The sequence below is a fragment of the Schistocerca gregaria genome, chromosome 1 (genome assembly GCF_023897955.1).
Source record: "Schistocerca gregaria isolate iqSchGreg1 chromosome 1, iqSchGreg1.2, whole genome shotgun sequence".
In the NCBI taxonomy this organism is placed as follows: domain Eukaryota; kingdom Metazoa; phylum Arthropoda; class Insecta; order Orthoptera; family Acrididae; genus Schistocerca; species Schistocerca gregaria.
The window spans coordinates 1,066,141,498-1,066,157,778 of record NC_064920.1 but is presented as its reverse complement, the minus strand read 5'-3'; the positions used below and the strand labels follow the sequence as shown (position 1 = coordinate 1,066,157,778).

The 16,281-nt window shown below is 39.4% G+C and overlaps 1 protein-coding gene across 3 annotated transcripts in view; it reads right to left on the bottom strand.

The window, feature by feature from the left end:
* LOC126281358 (annexin B10) overlaps nucleotides 1–16,281 on the bottom strand; it is an 89,227-nt gene that overhangs the window by 27,621 nt on the left and 45,325 nt on the right. For all 3 annotated transcript variants that reach the window (XM_049980271.1, XM_049980280.1, XM_049980287.1), the window contains exons 2-3: nucleotides 4,465–4,558; nucleotides 3,551–3,727 (exon numbers count right to left, since the gene is read on the bottom strand). In XM_049980271.1, the coding sequence (XP_049836228.1) occupies nucleotides 3,551–3,727; nucleotides 4,465–4,479 (192 nt within the window). In that variant the 5' untranslated portion in view covers nucleotides 4,480–4,558. The remainder of the gene's footprint in view (nucleotides 1–3,550; nucleotides 3,728–4,464; nucleotides 4,559–16,281) is intronic.

Here is a 16,281-nt window from a genome sequence, read left to right as displayed (position 1 = left end):
ATGTATTTGACATAATCTCAGTTTAAAGTGGGCAACAAATCTTGTCTTGAGAAATTTGCCCCACAGTAACGAGGCATTAGTAGTGGAAAAGTGCACTCTGAACCTCATCTTTTGCCAAACTACTGTCTGGATGTTTGGTATATCACAAATTTTGGCCTGATTTGTGTGTAATTACTATGCTACCACCAGTAAATTTGCTAAAAGACTTCACTATCGAAAAAATGTCTGTGTTCGAAGTCATGTAACTCAAAATGGACACCTACCGCATTACATTCATTAACACCGTTCCACAGGGCACATTCATTCTATAAGAAAAACTTATTTTAATTTTGGTGTATCTTTGGGTAAGGTGCAAAAATGTCACCTAAAATTTTGAATTTTGTTGATTATGTCTTCATTTTTTAAATATTCATTTTTCTGTTTATTTGGTGATTTTAAACCTATTTTTGACAGGTCCATTGCTAAAGTTAAATGGTTAACTGTAGTAGAGACTGCTACATAACTTTTGGGAAGTTGAATGCTTATTTTATTTCTTTTCTTTATTTAGGACTCTACAATTTGATTTTAGTGTCTGAAGCATATCAAGTAGTTGTTAAAACGGAAGAACAAGATCAAATTAATGTATGCAGTTTTGGAAATACTGATTCCCCATGCCATTTGACAACACACTGCCTTAGAAGGACTGAAAGTTGTAAAGCAACTTTCCTTAGAAGAACAAGAATTACTTACTAGACGGAGTGGTTTACACTCTACTGAAAATACTCAACTATGCTTCCATCATAAAGCTTTACTCCTAAAAAGATTTGAATTGTTCCGAAGATCATGCTGCAATCCATTTGGCAAGAAAAACCACATTACACTCAATCAACATAGAAATAGCTGACCTACTAAAAAGGATAACAATGTCTGACAAACCAGGCCAAAAAATGTGCCCTTCATGTAGAAAAGTATTTGATACACTGAAATATTCACAAATGGACATTACCTATCAGTCAGATGGAGATGAGACTAATGTTGGTCACAATTTGTATAGAAGCTTAACATCTGTTGGAATATCATCATTAAAATTTCAACAAACTGCTGCAAGGGATACAAAAGGATAAGCAAAGTGCAAAATACATCAAGTTGAAGGTGCAATTAAGAAAATTGCAGAAGTTGGAGGACTTTATCCCAGTGAATTGGAGCAACCATCTACAAGCAAGCAATGCAATTTGTTCAGATTACATTGAGGCGATCCAAGAACTGAAAGAAAAATTACATATATCAAATAATAACAAGAAAATTCATATTTTGACCTTAGTTCCACAAAGCTGGTGTATCAAAAAGACCATGGAAGAATTTTTGTTTCAAAAAAAAATGGTATGGAAGGCTAGAAAGTTAAAAGCTGAACAGGGAATATTGGCACAGCTCAAAGGTAAATGTGGGGAAAAGCTGAGGATGTGAAGGCAAGAGTCATAGAACAATTTTATGATGAGTTCCGTCTGATTTGTCCAGGAAAAAAAAATACCATAATACTGTTGGGATAGAAATACTTATTAGTGAGAAACTTTGAAGAAATTTTTGTTGCCTAACACAATAAAAAATTGACCAGAAATAGGATTTTACAAATTTTGTGAATTAAGGCCAAAGTGGTGTGTGACTGTAGGCACAGCTGGTTCACATTCAGTTTGTGTCTGCACAGTATATCAAAATGTGAAACTAATGTTGGCACATAGCCCAATAAAAGAACATTACAAAATTTCACTGAGCAATATAGTCGAATTTGGAAACAAAGGATTGCATGCCTCATCACTGAAGTATGTCCAAGAACAGACTAAATATTTGGGAAGCAGCACTTTTGCAGATATTGATCCTGAGGATACAATTCAGTTCAACCAATGTACTCAAACTGATAGAGATACACTTGAAACCAGAGAAATGGCAGTTGAATTCACTGAACTATTAGTTACAAAACTGTTGGTCCTTTCTACACACCACTACATTGCAAAGCATCAGAGCAAACATTTGCAGTTCACTAAAGGAGGTCTCAAACCAAGATAATTGATTATATTAATGGATTTCACAGAAAATTACTCCTTTACTGTCCAAGACAGTGCAGGGATTCCATTGGGAAAATAGTCAAGCTCCATACATCCATTTGTCATTTACTACAAAGATAATGAAGACTTAAAGAACATCAGCTACTGCATAATCAGTGATTGCCTCTGACATAACGGTTGCAGCACATGTGTTTTTAATGCACTTCATCAAATCCCTAAGTGCATTTTTGAAGAAATTAAGCATATTCATTATTTTAGTGGTGGTTCTGCAGCACAGTACAAAATTTTTTTAAGAGCTTCCAAAATCTTTGTCATAAAAAAAATTGGCATTACTGCAGTACTGTTCATGGGTTACTTTCCCAAAACATGGTACGAGAGTAATTTAGTCTTAAGTGGTGGTGATTCAGTAGTTTTGCTTAAGTAAACCAAGCTGTGGAGGATATGGTCACTCACACTGCTAAGTTGGTGGTGTAGTCTCCATCGCAGTGGAGCTCTAACTGATCACTTAGAGTATGGGTGAATCAAACAATGTCTTGCAACCAGGCTTCTCATGAGAGGTGAATGAAGAGATTAAAAATCTGCACAAGAGGAAATGGACTGGTCAAATAGAACATCTACTGTGCTTTTTAGATACCTCAGGAATTTAAGATCCATAAAGTTGTTTGTTTCTTAAAAGATTGAGTGCAAAGTGAAACAACATATCAATATTCCTAAGGAAGCCATACTTGCAGCAAGAAAACTGCAGGCTTTTTTTCTAACCTCCTGGCTGGAGCAGTTGAGTGACTGTATTCCTAAACCAATGTTTTTAATTTTGTTTATCTCCTGTTAAAAACTGTAGTAGTTCCACCAATTCTTCCTGTTCCGTGATACGCGTGTGCTTCATTTCCATACCTGGGACATTTCAAATTCTACCCTCCACATGGTTCTATGCAAAACGTAACGAAATTTACTTCAATATATTCATTTTAAGACACATCGGACATTGGCTGCAGTCACAGGGCCCTCTACAGGACTGCATTGCTGCTACAGAGGAAAGCTGCAAGTACCACTGCATTTAGGGAAAATAAAGACCACTGTAAACACATCTTCAACAAACCAGGTGTTATGACTGATTGTGGCAAATATGTGTTCAATGGCCTCATTCATGTGGAGCAGGAACCACAACACACACAAGACATTGAATTCTCTATTATAACACCTGAAATCAAGACAGTCTAGATAGGCCAAAATATCAACTGACCAAGACACTAGTTGCCAACCAAACTGTGAAAATGGAAATGATTAGTGTACTATCAAATCATTTTCAACAGTAGTTTAAAGCAAAAAATGTTGAGTGATAACATCCACTTTATAAAGTCTGTACAGCACGTTGACAATCACCAATATGTATACATTTGTTGTAATTTGAATATCATAATGTCCATTCTATTTTATTCCTGCTATCTGTCACGTAGTGACAGTGTAGTCTAGTGGAAGCAATGGCATTACTAAACTGTTTACTATTGCCTCACCCTGCCATATTCCTCTGTGAAGAACTTTGCAATCTGCTGTCGCTGGTCATTCGAGCGCTGTGTGAGAATGTCTATGATCGCCTGCTCGTCTGTGCCCAGACCCTTCATAGCAGCCCTCAGTGTGGCTCCATCTTCTGCTGCATTGAAGTCTGCCGCTGGTTTCACCGTTGGTTCCGGCTAACACACCGAAGAAACATGGTGATAAACAGGTTTATTGCTATTTATGATTACAATTCCTAACGTAACACTTAAGAATTTAATTACACTTCATATTTGCTGCTTCAAAAAGAGCAGTCCGCAAAGAAATCTTTCTTCCGTCAAAAGTGGCAATTGTTAACGCAGGCACTAGTTCTGAGACGGCAATGAACCTTATTCTATAAATAATTTTAAGACTTCGCTCTGCAAACTGAAGCGATACATTTGAATACTGAACATCACAAGAAATTATTTTGGAAAATGATACGATAAAATTTTTAAAAATCAAGCTTAGTAACTGTAACAAATATCTTTTACTCCAACCGCAGCTCACTGCGCTTTTGTTAGGGCATGTACAAATCATTTTACTTATTGCGACGCGGTTCGCATAAAGGATAAATGGATACTTAGTAATTATCTGGCTCCCATAACAATTTTACTGTAGGTTTCACGCGGGCAGTACCAACACAATTCGTAATATTTTTGACACAGTAAAAGAAATCCTACATTCGCAATCTTATTTAAAGACTCAATGCAGTTTAATATATGGGCAAAGTTTGATTCTCTATCGCCAAAATTCTAATAAATCTTTAAAAGGAATTTGTGCGAACTTATATACGAAATCCGAAAACAAGTAAATAGCTTCCCATGCTACACCGATAAGTGTCCTATGTATTAGGCTATTTGATGATGTACCCTATTTTAGCACAAAAACTTACCACGTAGTCACCCATTATTGCTCACAGTCAAGTCCTCCACGCTCCACACACCACTTCTCCGCCGGAACGACTGAAAGGCGAAAGCTCCAGTGACCTGCAACACAAGTGAAACCAACCGAGCTGACTAACAACTTCAAGGCCGCATTGCTTTGCTCTGACGCGGCTTTCTTTGACGTTCTTCTAATAGAAGAAACTTCCCCGTTGTCAACAAATTCACACTGCCGCCGATCGGCTTATTTGCAAGCCATCGCTCTCCACTATCCGCACTTAGTCCAGTTCACGACCTATCACCGTCAACCTGGACAATGCTTTGTGGAATAACTTACTATTTAAGCTGATACGCAAATAGTGGAAGCAGCGGCGCGTATTGAAAGCTTTTATCCAGTTGATTCGACCTGACTAAATCACCTTCAGCTATTGATCGTAATACACATATCATACAATTCCGTCAGCTGCGTTGCCACATGTGAGAAGCTCGAGGTATTAAAAACAATTCTTGGACTTTCTTCAATACAGACATTCACGCGAAGGTTCAAATAAGTTTGTGTATGAAGCCGATACCTGACCGAGTGATCTGGCGCAATGCCTAAGGAAGGCACTGCACACATTCAAGATGAGCAGACTTAAATTTTATTCCGCCATACAGAATTCTTTTTTCAGCAGGTTTCAAAATTCAAATGCCTGGGTCGTTCCTCTGAATGGAGCGTTAACCTCGTCTGTTTTTGTTCGTAACTAAACAATTCAAACTATATTACTCAAACGACTTCACATTTTAGGATGTCGTTGGATTTGAACAGTGCTTGGTCTTTATATTTTTTATGAAAAAGTACACGTGGTCTAATAGCCATCTAACTGAACTTTCAGTCGGCGCCTAAGCTTTTGTCAAGGTCATAGACATAAAATAGAAGTAACTATAGTATTGTGGCCTCAATCCTTGAACTACTGGGAATCTCCTAAATACTTTCATGATTGATAGATCTGCTACCTTCGCTCTAGAATGAATCAAGTATTTCGGGATTAATGTATGTGGAAAGACGAGATATGAAAACAGAGCTTAAAGGAGGAAAAAATTGAGAAGTAGCAGAATGGTAGAGTCAAGTCAATGGACCCATATCGTTTTATCTTTGGGGTACAGCAGTACATGGAAGTCAAATACGCAACTGGGAGAAAGGTAAGAGGTTGCTACTGTATAAGCGGATCAATTTAATAATTTGCAAAATGTATTATGTGGCGAAACGACGAAGCATTACACAGACACGAATATTTACGCGGATTTACACGCTCGTTTTAATTGGTATTGTGTTCAAAATTCAGCAGAGATCCGTACTCAGTTGTAAGAGTGTATTCAATATGCGCCATCGGCTGCATTTCTAGCTGCTACCACTACAACCGTAATATTAAAGGCTGTATCTTCTTTTATCGCCAGGATAGCATAATAATGTGAATAATGGGAAATTCTTAAAGTAAGAACGCAGTCTGTAAGTAGTCAGCGGCAATATAACATTACACGGAAATTAAACTAGGAATAGTCCGAATTAATGCATGCCATAAAATGCCTCGCTGTGCTGCTATTACCACGATGACTGCAGCGTTTGCATGTCTTTTGACAAAACGTGAAGTCTGAGAAAAAAATAGAATCGTTGACATCTGTTTCAGTCTGTGATATCACATGGGCGAAGTACTACATGTGACTTCAGTAAATTCGCTGAGTTCACTTTTCTTTCGTACTAAAGGAAGATATGGTTATAGGTCTTCGGCGCAGAAACCGTTTGGAGAACAAATGGTTTTTGTTACACATTCATATCAGCGCACACTCCGCTGCAGAGTGAAAATCTCATTCTGGAAACATCCCCCAGGCTAAGCCATGTCTCCGCAATATCCTTTCTTTCAGGAGTGCTAGTTCTGCAAGGCTCGCAGGAGAGCTGTGAAGTTTGAAAGGTAGGAGACGGATACTGGCAGAAGTAAAGCTGTGAGTACCGGGCGTGAGTCGTGCTTCTGTAGCTCAGATGGTAGAGCACTTGCCTGCGAAAGGCAAGGGTCCCGAGTTCGAGTCTCGCTCGGGCACACAGTTTTAATCTGCCAGGAAGTTTCATATCAGCGCACACTCCGCTGCAGAGTGAATATCTCATTCTGGATTCATAGGTTATTAGGCATACAGATATATACATGTAATTCTGAAGTGGAACGACCGTATAGGCCTAACTGTAAAGCAAATGGCAGACTACAATTCGTTTGTAGTATGTCGCGAAACTGCAGTTTTTCCTCGAAATTGATGTTATTCAAACCATTCGTACTCACGTTAATACTGGACAAGTCTGAGTGACCCATATCAAGTGAGATTAATAGTAAAATGCAGTGTGTGAGAACTGTGAGAGTAGTCGCAGGCTGGTTTTACTCCTTGACTGACGATCGGCAGACACTAAGATAGGCACCGTGCATCTCAGGGCTACCTGCTAGGAAAGTTGCAAGAGCCGTTTCTCAGGACAGAAAATATTTTTCAGCTCCATGTACTCAACGCTTAGAGATACGCGATGTTGGCGAGAGGGGGGGGGGGGGGGTGCATTCATTCTTCCCAAGCTGTGTCCGTAAACATAATTATGCCACGTAATTCAATGACTTGCTGAGTGTAGATGAAGATACTATCTCATCTAGATCTTTTCGTTCTACTTAGACTCTTAGCAACTTTTTTACATTAGATCTAGATTACTGCGTAAATAGTTTTCTTTTAACTACAACCATTAAAAAATACTGGCGCCGAAATTTATGTAATTTTCGTGCATTTAGACTTTGCAAGTGACTGTACTTAACGGCAATCTAAACATCACAAATAATTACACAGGGCCTTAGTTCATAGTGGAACGCTACGTTTAGGTTTCTGCCCGCTCGCCAGGTCGATTGAGCAACTATGTGGAGACCTTGCAGCTATTGACCGATTCCGCCTGTTATTCGCAGGTTGCTACACCGCTTTACTCCGTGAGCATTTTAGCAAAATGAACTACTCTAAGTCTGATTTGATCTTTTATAGATCCCTCGAGAAATGCCTCCCAGCTGCTTCGTGATAAAATATCAACTACTTAAAAAATTTAAACTGCGTTAGATATATGTGCTATGAATATTTGAAAAATAGTAATTACAAAGTATATACATGCATTCATCTATAATCTTATTTGTATGATTCGTCAATCCCGCTTCTGTACCATTCATAATGATTTTAGTGGATACTTAGTGTAATGATCCTATTGTAATAACATACCTCTACTTTTACAGTTCCAAGTAGTATGTAACGACGACCATGGGAAAAATCAATTAACTATAGTGATAATCAACTTAATAATCTACATACATCATATTGAAGAGATTTGTATACTTTAAGATGACTCTAGTGAATATAAACATCTTCAGTACATTAATGTTTTAAGATTCGCAATCAAATATTTTGTCAGATTGTAACAAGGGTTGGATAAAAAATGGTGACACCACGAGAATACATGCTTGAACACAATTACAGATGCTAGCCACGCCTGTAGGTTGTGCTGGTTTATTTGACCACGAACGGTACCTGTGCAATGTCGTCAATACGTTGCAACTATCAGTCATGATCGAAACGTGATCTATGTAGTTGTGGGAGCATTATGTTGGAGCTCTGTCAGAGACAGCTAAGGACTTGGAAGAGCAGTTGAACGGAATGGACAGTGTCTTGAAAGGAGGATATAAGTTGAACATGAACAAAAGCAAAGCGAGGATAATGGAATGTAGTCGAATTAAGTCCGGTGACGCTGAGGGAATTAGATTAGGAAATGAGACACTTAAAGTAGTAAAGGAGTTTTGCTATTTGGGGAGCAAAATAACTGATGATGGTTGAAGTAGAGAGGATATAAAATGTAGACTGGCAATGGCAAGGAAAGCATTTCTGAAGAGAAATTTGTTAACATCGAGTATAAAATTAACTGTCAGGAAGTGGTTTCTGAAAGTATTTGTATGGAGTGTAGCCATGTACGGAAGTGAAACATGGACGATAAATAGCTTGGACAAGAAGAGAATAGAAGCTTTTGAAATGTGGTGCTACAGAAGAATGCTGAAGAGTAGATGGGTAGATCATAACTAATGAGGAGGTATGGAATAGGATTGGAGAGGAGAGAAATTCGTGGCACAACTTGGCTAAAAGAAGGGATCGGTTGGTAGGACATGTTCTGAGGCATCAAGGGATCACAAATTTAGTACTAGAGGGCAGCGTGGAGGGTAAAAATCGTAGAGGGAGACCAAGAGATGAATACACTAAACAGATTCAGAAGGATGTTGGTTGCAGTAGGTACTGGGAGATGAAGCTCGCACAGGATAGAGTAGCATGGAGAGCTGCATCAAACCAGTCAAGACTGGAGACCACAACAACATATGCATTCGAACGTGGGAAAACTGTTCGTGCTCGTATGGTGGGCGTTTTCGTAACCAAGGGAGCCTAAGTATTTGGTGTTTCAAGCGGCAACGTATCGAGAATTTATATCCCATACAGGGATAGCGGGATAACGTCTTCGTGCAAAGTCACAAAGTGGATGTAAATGTGCGTCGATTTATCTTGTCGGGCGGTCACTGAATAGGACTGCGACGAAAATCATGAGGCTGAACGCCACTGACTGCACCCAAAGACGAAGTGAACGTCACAAGCTATGAACTGCAAGGGGAGCTGGAATTCCCCGGCCACTCGTCAGTGATACAAATGCCTGTCACAGGAAAAATGTGCGGAAGCCATAAAAATCTTGACCGAAGCAACGGAAGAGTCATTTGGTCGGTCTTGTTGAGCACTGTTGCCAAGCTCTGGCCGAGTTTACGACCTAAGAATGAAACATGGCAAGGTTTCTATAACCATATCGTTGTGATCCATGTTCACCCACCATTGCCACTCTGTATGTTCTCATTACTGCCAAGGATTACGAGACTGTTTCGGGTCAACAGGTCCATCCCATGGTACAATATTTGTTCCCCAATGGTGATGCAGTGAGCCAAAACAGGCGCCTGCTCACAAGCTCTTATTGTACAGGGCTAATTTAAGTATTATTTTGGTCTACTTAGGAGAGACTTGTGCGAGATCGCTATCTACTTCCATTATTACATGAACCTACCATTGTGTTGCAGGCAGAATAGTGTAAGACTCTTTAAAACCATACAGAGGCCGTATTTATCTATTCCCAGACGACTGGAAGTGTTTCGAATGTCAGCGAATTTCCTGCACCGTATAATGCACATAGTGATACGTTTTTGGCGTTACCAGCCCTGGTACTTTTAACCTTATCGATGTATTTTCACTGATTTCGAAAGAAATATCTTTAATAATGAACCTATAAACCTCATCTTTCAGTATTTTCTTACGATGCACAACCGTCGTAAAATCTCTCACTGGTGTCTCCACGCTTAAAGTTCTTTTTAGGAAAGACCTTAGATGCGCTCACTAACTGCCTTCTCATTTTTCCTTCACAAACTCGTGACGCTACTTCTCGTTTTCAGTCCACTAGGAACCACAAGCATCCATGGCAATCTAAATATAGGGAGAGCAGCTGGCGGTTTGCACGGCAGACCGACGAGGAATGAATGATCGTATGGCACTGGCCGGGAGACCCCGCCAGAGGTAACTGGGCCGGTATATCTCAAACCACTTCAGCGAGTTGAGCGTGGAACACTGTACCCGATCGGAGAAAGCTGCAAACTTGGCAGAGAATCTAACCTGAGAGCCCTGGGTACAGATTAGAGGAAGCTATGCTAATAATGAGCTGCGGAACTCGAGAAGATACACCTGAATTTAACACTGCGAGCGAAATGTAAATTACTTTACGTAACTTCTATCTTAAGTAAAGAGTCCCATTGTCATCTGCGCAGGTCTTACGTCTATTACATGCGCAAACGAAGTTGACACTCGGCGCGGTGGCTGATGGGAGCGACCATAAAGGCATGTCCCATTTACAGTCGCTTCCATCAGCCACCGCGCCGAGTGTCAACTTTGTTTGCGTTAGTAGCAGATGGGATTATGCTAGATAATAGAATAGGCACTTGCAGACCAGAATGCTTGCAGAGGAAGACAATACCTCAATTTTAACAATGTTGCAACTAAATTGTTCATTTTGGTGCCATGAAGTCCGTAGTTGCCGTATAACTACACGAAGTATTTCCAGTACCTCTACGTAACTACCGAACATGCATTTTATTTTACCGTGTCCATTTCATTTTCTTCATTTAAAACCGTCAGCGGTTCTAGATCGAAAAACAGTTCCTGTCAATACATTTTTGGGTAGTTTTAGCCAAGTCAGATATGACAACTTATTAAAGAATGAATGATCGTCGTTAAAGTTTAAACGCAGTATTTCTGTAACGACATATCTGTTAACAGTCCGAGTCTTTGGCGAAAAATCTTGGGAAGATCGAAGACACCATAATCAGGAAGTCGTGGGGATGCAGAGTTGCAAATGCTGTAGGAAGCTTCTCTTTCTGCGACTTCTTTAATTTCTACTTTCCTTATATATCTACGTGGATGTGCTAATCCAAAAAAGAAATACAGATACCTAATTTTCAAATGTAAAGCAGGTATCACTATTGCACCGGAATGCAACGTATATTTAGACTTTAGGACGCCACGACGAAACTATTCCACCTGGTATGCTAGAGATATGAGACGGGTTAAAGACGACGTAGTAGTTCTTATTTCAAGTAAGGCTTGCGGTGACGGATGAACTTATTACCGAACTATCAGTTTAATAAATCGCACTTCCAAATTACTGACACGAATTATTTACAGAAGAATGTAATTTTGAAAATCAGACCTGAGGGAGGATCAGTGTTCAGAAATTAAGAAATTCAGCCTTCAGTGCAACTGAAGGCTGAATTTCTTAATTTCTGAACAATTCACGGTTGCTGAAGCGCTGCACTGTGTTAAAGATTTAAAGATCAGTCTATGATAAATTAGGAACACGAGAGGCAACAGTGACCCTATAGCTTATTTTGCAAGATAGGTTATAGAAAGGCACACCTAAATTTATAGCATTTGCAAATTAAGAAAAACCACTTGACAATATTAACTGAAATATACTCTGAAATCTTTAACATAGCAGGGACAGGATATAGGTAGCACAATGTCTCCTGTAGCTTGTACAGGAACCAGACTATGGTAATAAGATGTGAAGGATGTGAAGAGGAAGCAGTTGTGAAGGGAGTGAGTCGGAGTTGCACCCTTTTTCTCATGTTACTCAACCAGTAAGTTGAATAAGCAGTGCAGTGAAGAGAAGGCAGTAGTAAAGGAAATTCAAGTTCGGGGAGGAGAAACGAAAGCGGTTTGCCAATGAAGTCCTAATAGTCAGACAGCATAGAACTGAAGATCATTTCAACTTAGAGGATATTGTCTTGTTAAGATTAATGAGACGTAAAACAAAGGAATGGAATGTTGTCTAATTATATCAGGTATTGCTAAGGGAGTGAGCAGTAATAAATGAGTTTTGCTTTCTGGGCAGCAAAATAGCCGAGGGTGGCTGGAGTAGGAAGGTCATCAGATGATGAAAACGAATTGCAAAATGATTTAGACGAGATATCTGTATGGTGCAAAAGGTGAGGATTGACTCTGTAAAAGTCATCCAGGTGAGCAGTAAAAAGAATCTGCTAAATTTCAGTTACACAATAAAGCAGACAACTCTAAAGGCTTTAAACGGAACTAATTACTTAGGGATTACAATTACGCACAAGTTAAATTGGAACGATCACATAGATTGTTTTGTGGAGAAAGCAAACCAAAGACTGATTTATTGGCAGAATACTTAAATATAACAGCCCTGTTAAAGAGATACTAACATTACGATTGTCCGCCATCTTCTGGATTATTGCTGTGCGATGTGGGATCCGCATCAGACAGGATTGATGGGGAACATCGAAAAAGTTCAAAGGGCAGCTCTTTTGTGTATAAGTAGGCTGTTTACGTTTTTATATTGGTAGCGCTCTATATGAAAATCACTGACTGCTGTGTGAAGGTTGTGGTTGATTTGCATTGTTGGAATATATGCTATTGTGTTGGGCAGCTGGCTGTTAACAGCGCGTAGTGTTGCGCAGTTGGAGGTGAGCCGCCAGCAGTGGTGGATGTGGGGAGAAAAATGGAGTTTTGAGAGCGGATGATGTGGACGTGTGTCCAGAGACAGTAAATTTCTAATACTGGATGTCATGAAGTGATTATATATAAACTTTTAAACACTATTAAGGTAAATACATTGTTCTCGATCAAAATCTCATTTGCTAACTATGCCTGTCAGTAGTTAGTGCCTTCAGTAGTTTGAATATTTTCTTTAGCTGGCAGTAGTAGCGTTCGCTGTATTGCAGTAGTTTGAGTAACCAAGATTTTTATGAGGTATGCGATTCATGAAAGGTATAGGTTGTTAGTCAGGGCCATTCTTTTGTAGGGATTATTGAAAGTCAGATTGCGTTGCGCTAAAAGTACTGTGTGTCAGTTTAAGCACAGTCATGTATAATTTAGGAGTGGGGGTGGCAGTCCTTAACACAAGGCGTTGTTCGCTGCAGGACGTTCTCATGAAATATCAGTTTCTCCTTAATGTGTGAAAATATTTCGTTAGCGCCCATCTGCACAGGGAAAAAATGATCACAATAAAAATCAGAGCTCGCACGGGAAGATTTGTTTTCGTTTTCCCTGCGCTTTCGAGAGTGCAACGGTAGAGAATTACACTGGTTCGATAAAACATCTACCAGGCATTTAATTGTGAATTGTAGAGTAATTATGTAAATGTAGATATGAAATGTAAATTGGCAATAGTACAAAGAGCATTTCAGAAAGACATCTGTTAACACTGAATATGAATTTAAATGTTAGGAAGTCTTTTCTGGGCGCTCATGTCTACAGTGTACTTTCGTACAGAAGACATACGTGGACAAGACGCAGTTCGGACAAGAGTACAATGGACGCTCTTGAAATGTAGTGTTGCAGATCACGTAAGTAATGAGGTACTGAATAGGATTGAGAGAATCTGTGGCACCAGCTGAATAGAAGAAGAGATCGATTGGCAAGACATTGTGAAACATCAAGGGATCATCGGTTTCTCTGTATTTGAGTGCGACGGGATTGGGGGGGGGGGGGGGGGGATCAGAGAGAATAAGAGCCTTGCACAGGATAGTGTAGCAAGGAGAGCTTCGTCAAACCAGTCTTCACAATGAAAGCTACAACAGCGTAATCTCTTTTTCGATGTCTTCGTAATGTATTATTTTAGTCTTATAGTAATGGACTTCCGGACTCCTGAATTTGTTTCTTCCATCGTTGCTCATTAGTTTATCCGAAATAGAGGCTAAAAGATTCAACTTACTTTTCAGACAGCTATGTATGTAGTTCTTTAAGGCTCTGTGTTAGGTGCTCTGTTTTTGTGTTTTAACACACTTGTTAGAAGCAGAGCCAGTATTGTTCGAAGAGGATGGTAGCTTTTGTCAACATGTGTTGTAAGTTTGCTCTACTACTGGCCTGGAGGAGAGATGGGCACACCCCTTGGCGCCGAGCTGTCGCCTCGTCTGGCTCCAAAACAGATCAATGCGCGCCTCCTGGACGACAGCGTCCTTGTGGTGCCAGGAAGCTTTACTGGGCGGCCGCCCGCTTCCGATTTCTATCAATCTTATAGTCAAGCAGTCTTTTCACCACTCTACACTTCGTATACAACCAGTTATCAAAAAACACGAATCCATGCAAACTCTTCTCGTACGTTAGACGAGTATCTTAAAGGTTTCTGAAATCTGACTAAAGATGGAGAACCATCAAATGAACAAACAGATTCGTACATCGTCATCCTGACTAAGGCTAACTTAATGTGTGGCTGAAACGCTCTAACACGACACGGTCTCACCATCTAAAGTTTACTCGCCATTTACTACCACACAACGAACAACGCTGTTATGTTAGAAGTCCATGAAATCTGCTTTGTTGAGTAAAGCGAGTACTGACACGTTCTGCATCACAAGGTCTTTCGAATTTTCAAAATAATTCATACTACAAACCTCTACATTCTTTGTACTCATTTCTCTAACCATTGCTCTCTAATGTTCAACTGTATTATGGTCGGTGTTTAACGCCTGCAGAACTACGTCCCGTCCCGTCTCCCCAAACGAAATCGGGGTTATATAAGAGTTTTCTCTTATCAGCAGTCCATTGGGGCAAGGTATAAGAATCAATGCATAGACGTACGAGAAAAGTAGTGATTGGGGTAGAAAATGGGTCTTCACTCTCCCACCCTACTGAAATATGAAGTACTGACTTCCAGAGTTTATGGACTTTAAGAAATGGTTGACTGCTCTGAGTTAAGTTTAGCCCATTCTGTAATTACGTGGGCGAGCACGATGGCAAATGTGACTTTCTATTTTATATCTTAAAATAGAGTCTCACTAATTTACCCGAGGTTTTAAAGTGCTCATCGCTTTGTATATTTCTTACTACTTCTCGAATTCTCCCAATCGCTATCCTTTAATATGCTTGTGCAATGCATAATCTGTTCCTTTTTACCTGTTTCTGACCTGTCCACTGTCCTTTCCATCTCTGCACTTTTGGTCAACACCTTTGCACAATTCTCATTACTTGTCTTGTCATTAATTGTTTTTCTTATCTTTCGTCAATTCCTTTCATGTCTGTGCGATTTTCTATTTCTTTGAAATCTTCATTTCGTCATATTTCACACGAACAAGTAACTGTTGCCATCTACGACCATTTTGGTAATATAAAAAATTTTCTTATGTACTCCGAAATCTTTATTACCATCTAGGTATAAAAGGTAATCTACTTACAAAAATTGTGTGTACGGGACCAATAGAGAATAGAAGCTTTTGAAATGTATTAGACTACAGAAAATGTTTAGCTTGGATAAATGATGTAATGAACTGAATTATGGAGGAAAGAAATATGTGGACCAACTTGGCTAAAAGAAAAGGGATAGGCTGACAGGACAGCCTTAGACTCCAAGTGACAGCTAGACTGGTAATGGAGGGAAGTGAAGGGATAAAACTTCAATCGCAAAGACAAGGCTGGACTACAGCGCGAAGTATAAGTGAATGTAGGGCGCAGCATGTTCGCATAGACCAAGATTGTTAGATGTGGTTTAAGAAGATGTGGTTTGATGTAGTCTTCGGACTGAAGAACAGCAGAATTTTTCAACAAAAATAGGTCAGTTGCCAGCTTCAGAACAACTTTATTAGCTTCATTTTACCGGTTTCAACAGTTTAAGCTTATCTTCGAAAGTTAAATAGGCTAATTGGTAGGCCAACGTCAAAATAATAACCGGGCGGCAATCTCCTACAAAGGATTGGCAAAATAATATATAAAGCAAGAACGTTAAAAACAAATGTACAAAGATTGAATAGCAGACGTAACACAGTTTTATTACAACAGATGTAAAATAGTTAAGCTTGCGAGCCAAAACACACCTTTGCTACAAAACCAATAAAACATCGTAAAATATGACATATGCGATGAGTAGCAAATAGCTGTCAAATCTCACATCGTGCATAGTATGTGCGACGAAAGTCCACCACCACACTAATGACTTTAAGGGCACTGAACGATGTCTGGTTTATTGAATATGTAGCAAAGTATGTTTTAGCTCTTAAGCTTAATGACTGTTTCAACAAGCCTGTTTTACTTCTGCTGTTTGATCTTTGTACATCTGTTTTTAACGTTCTTTCTTTATATAAGGAATATTTTTGCCGTGGTTTGTATGACACTGCAGTTTGATTCCTATTTTGGCGTTGGCTTAAGTGATTTGAGCCTATTTCACTTCTGAATATGAAAGTTTAAACTGTAGATACCGGTAA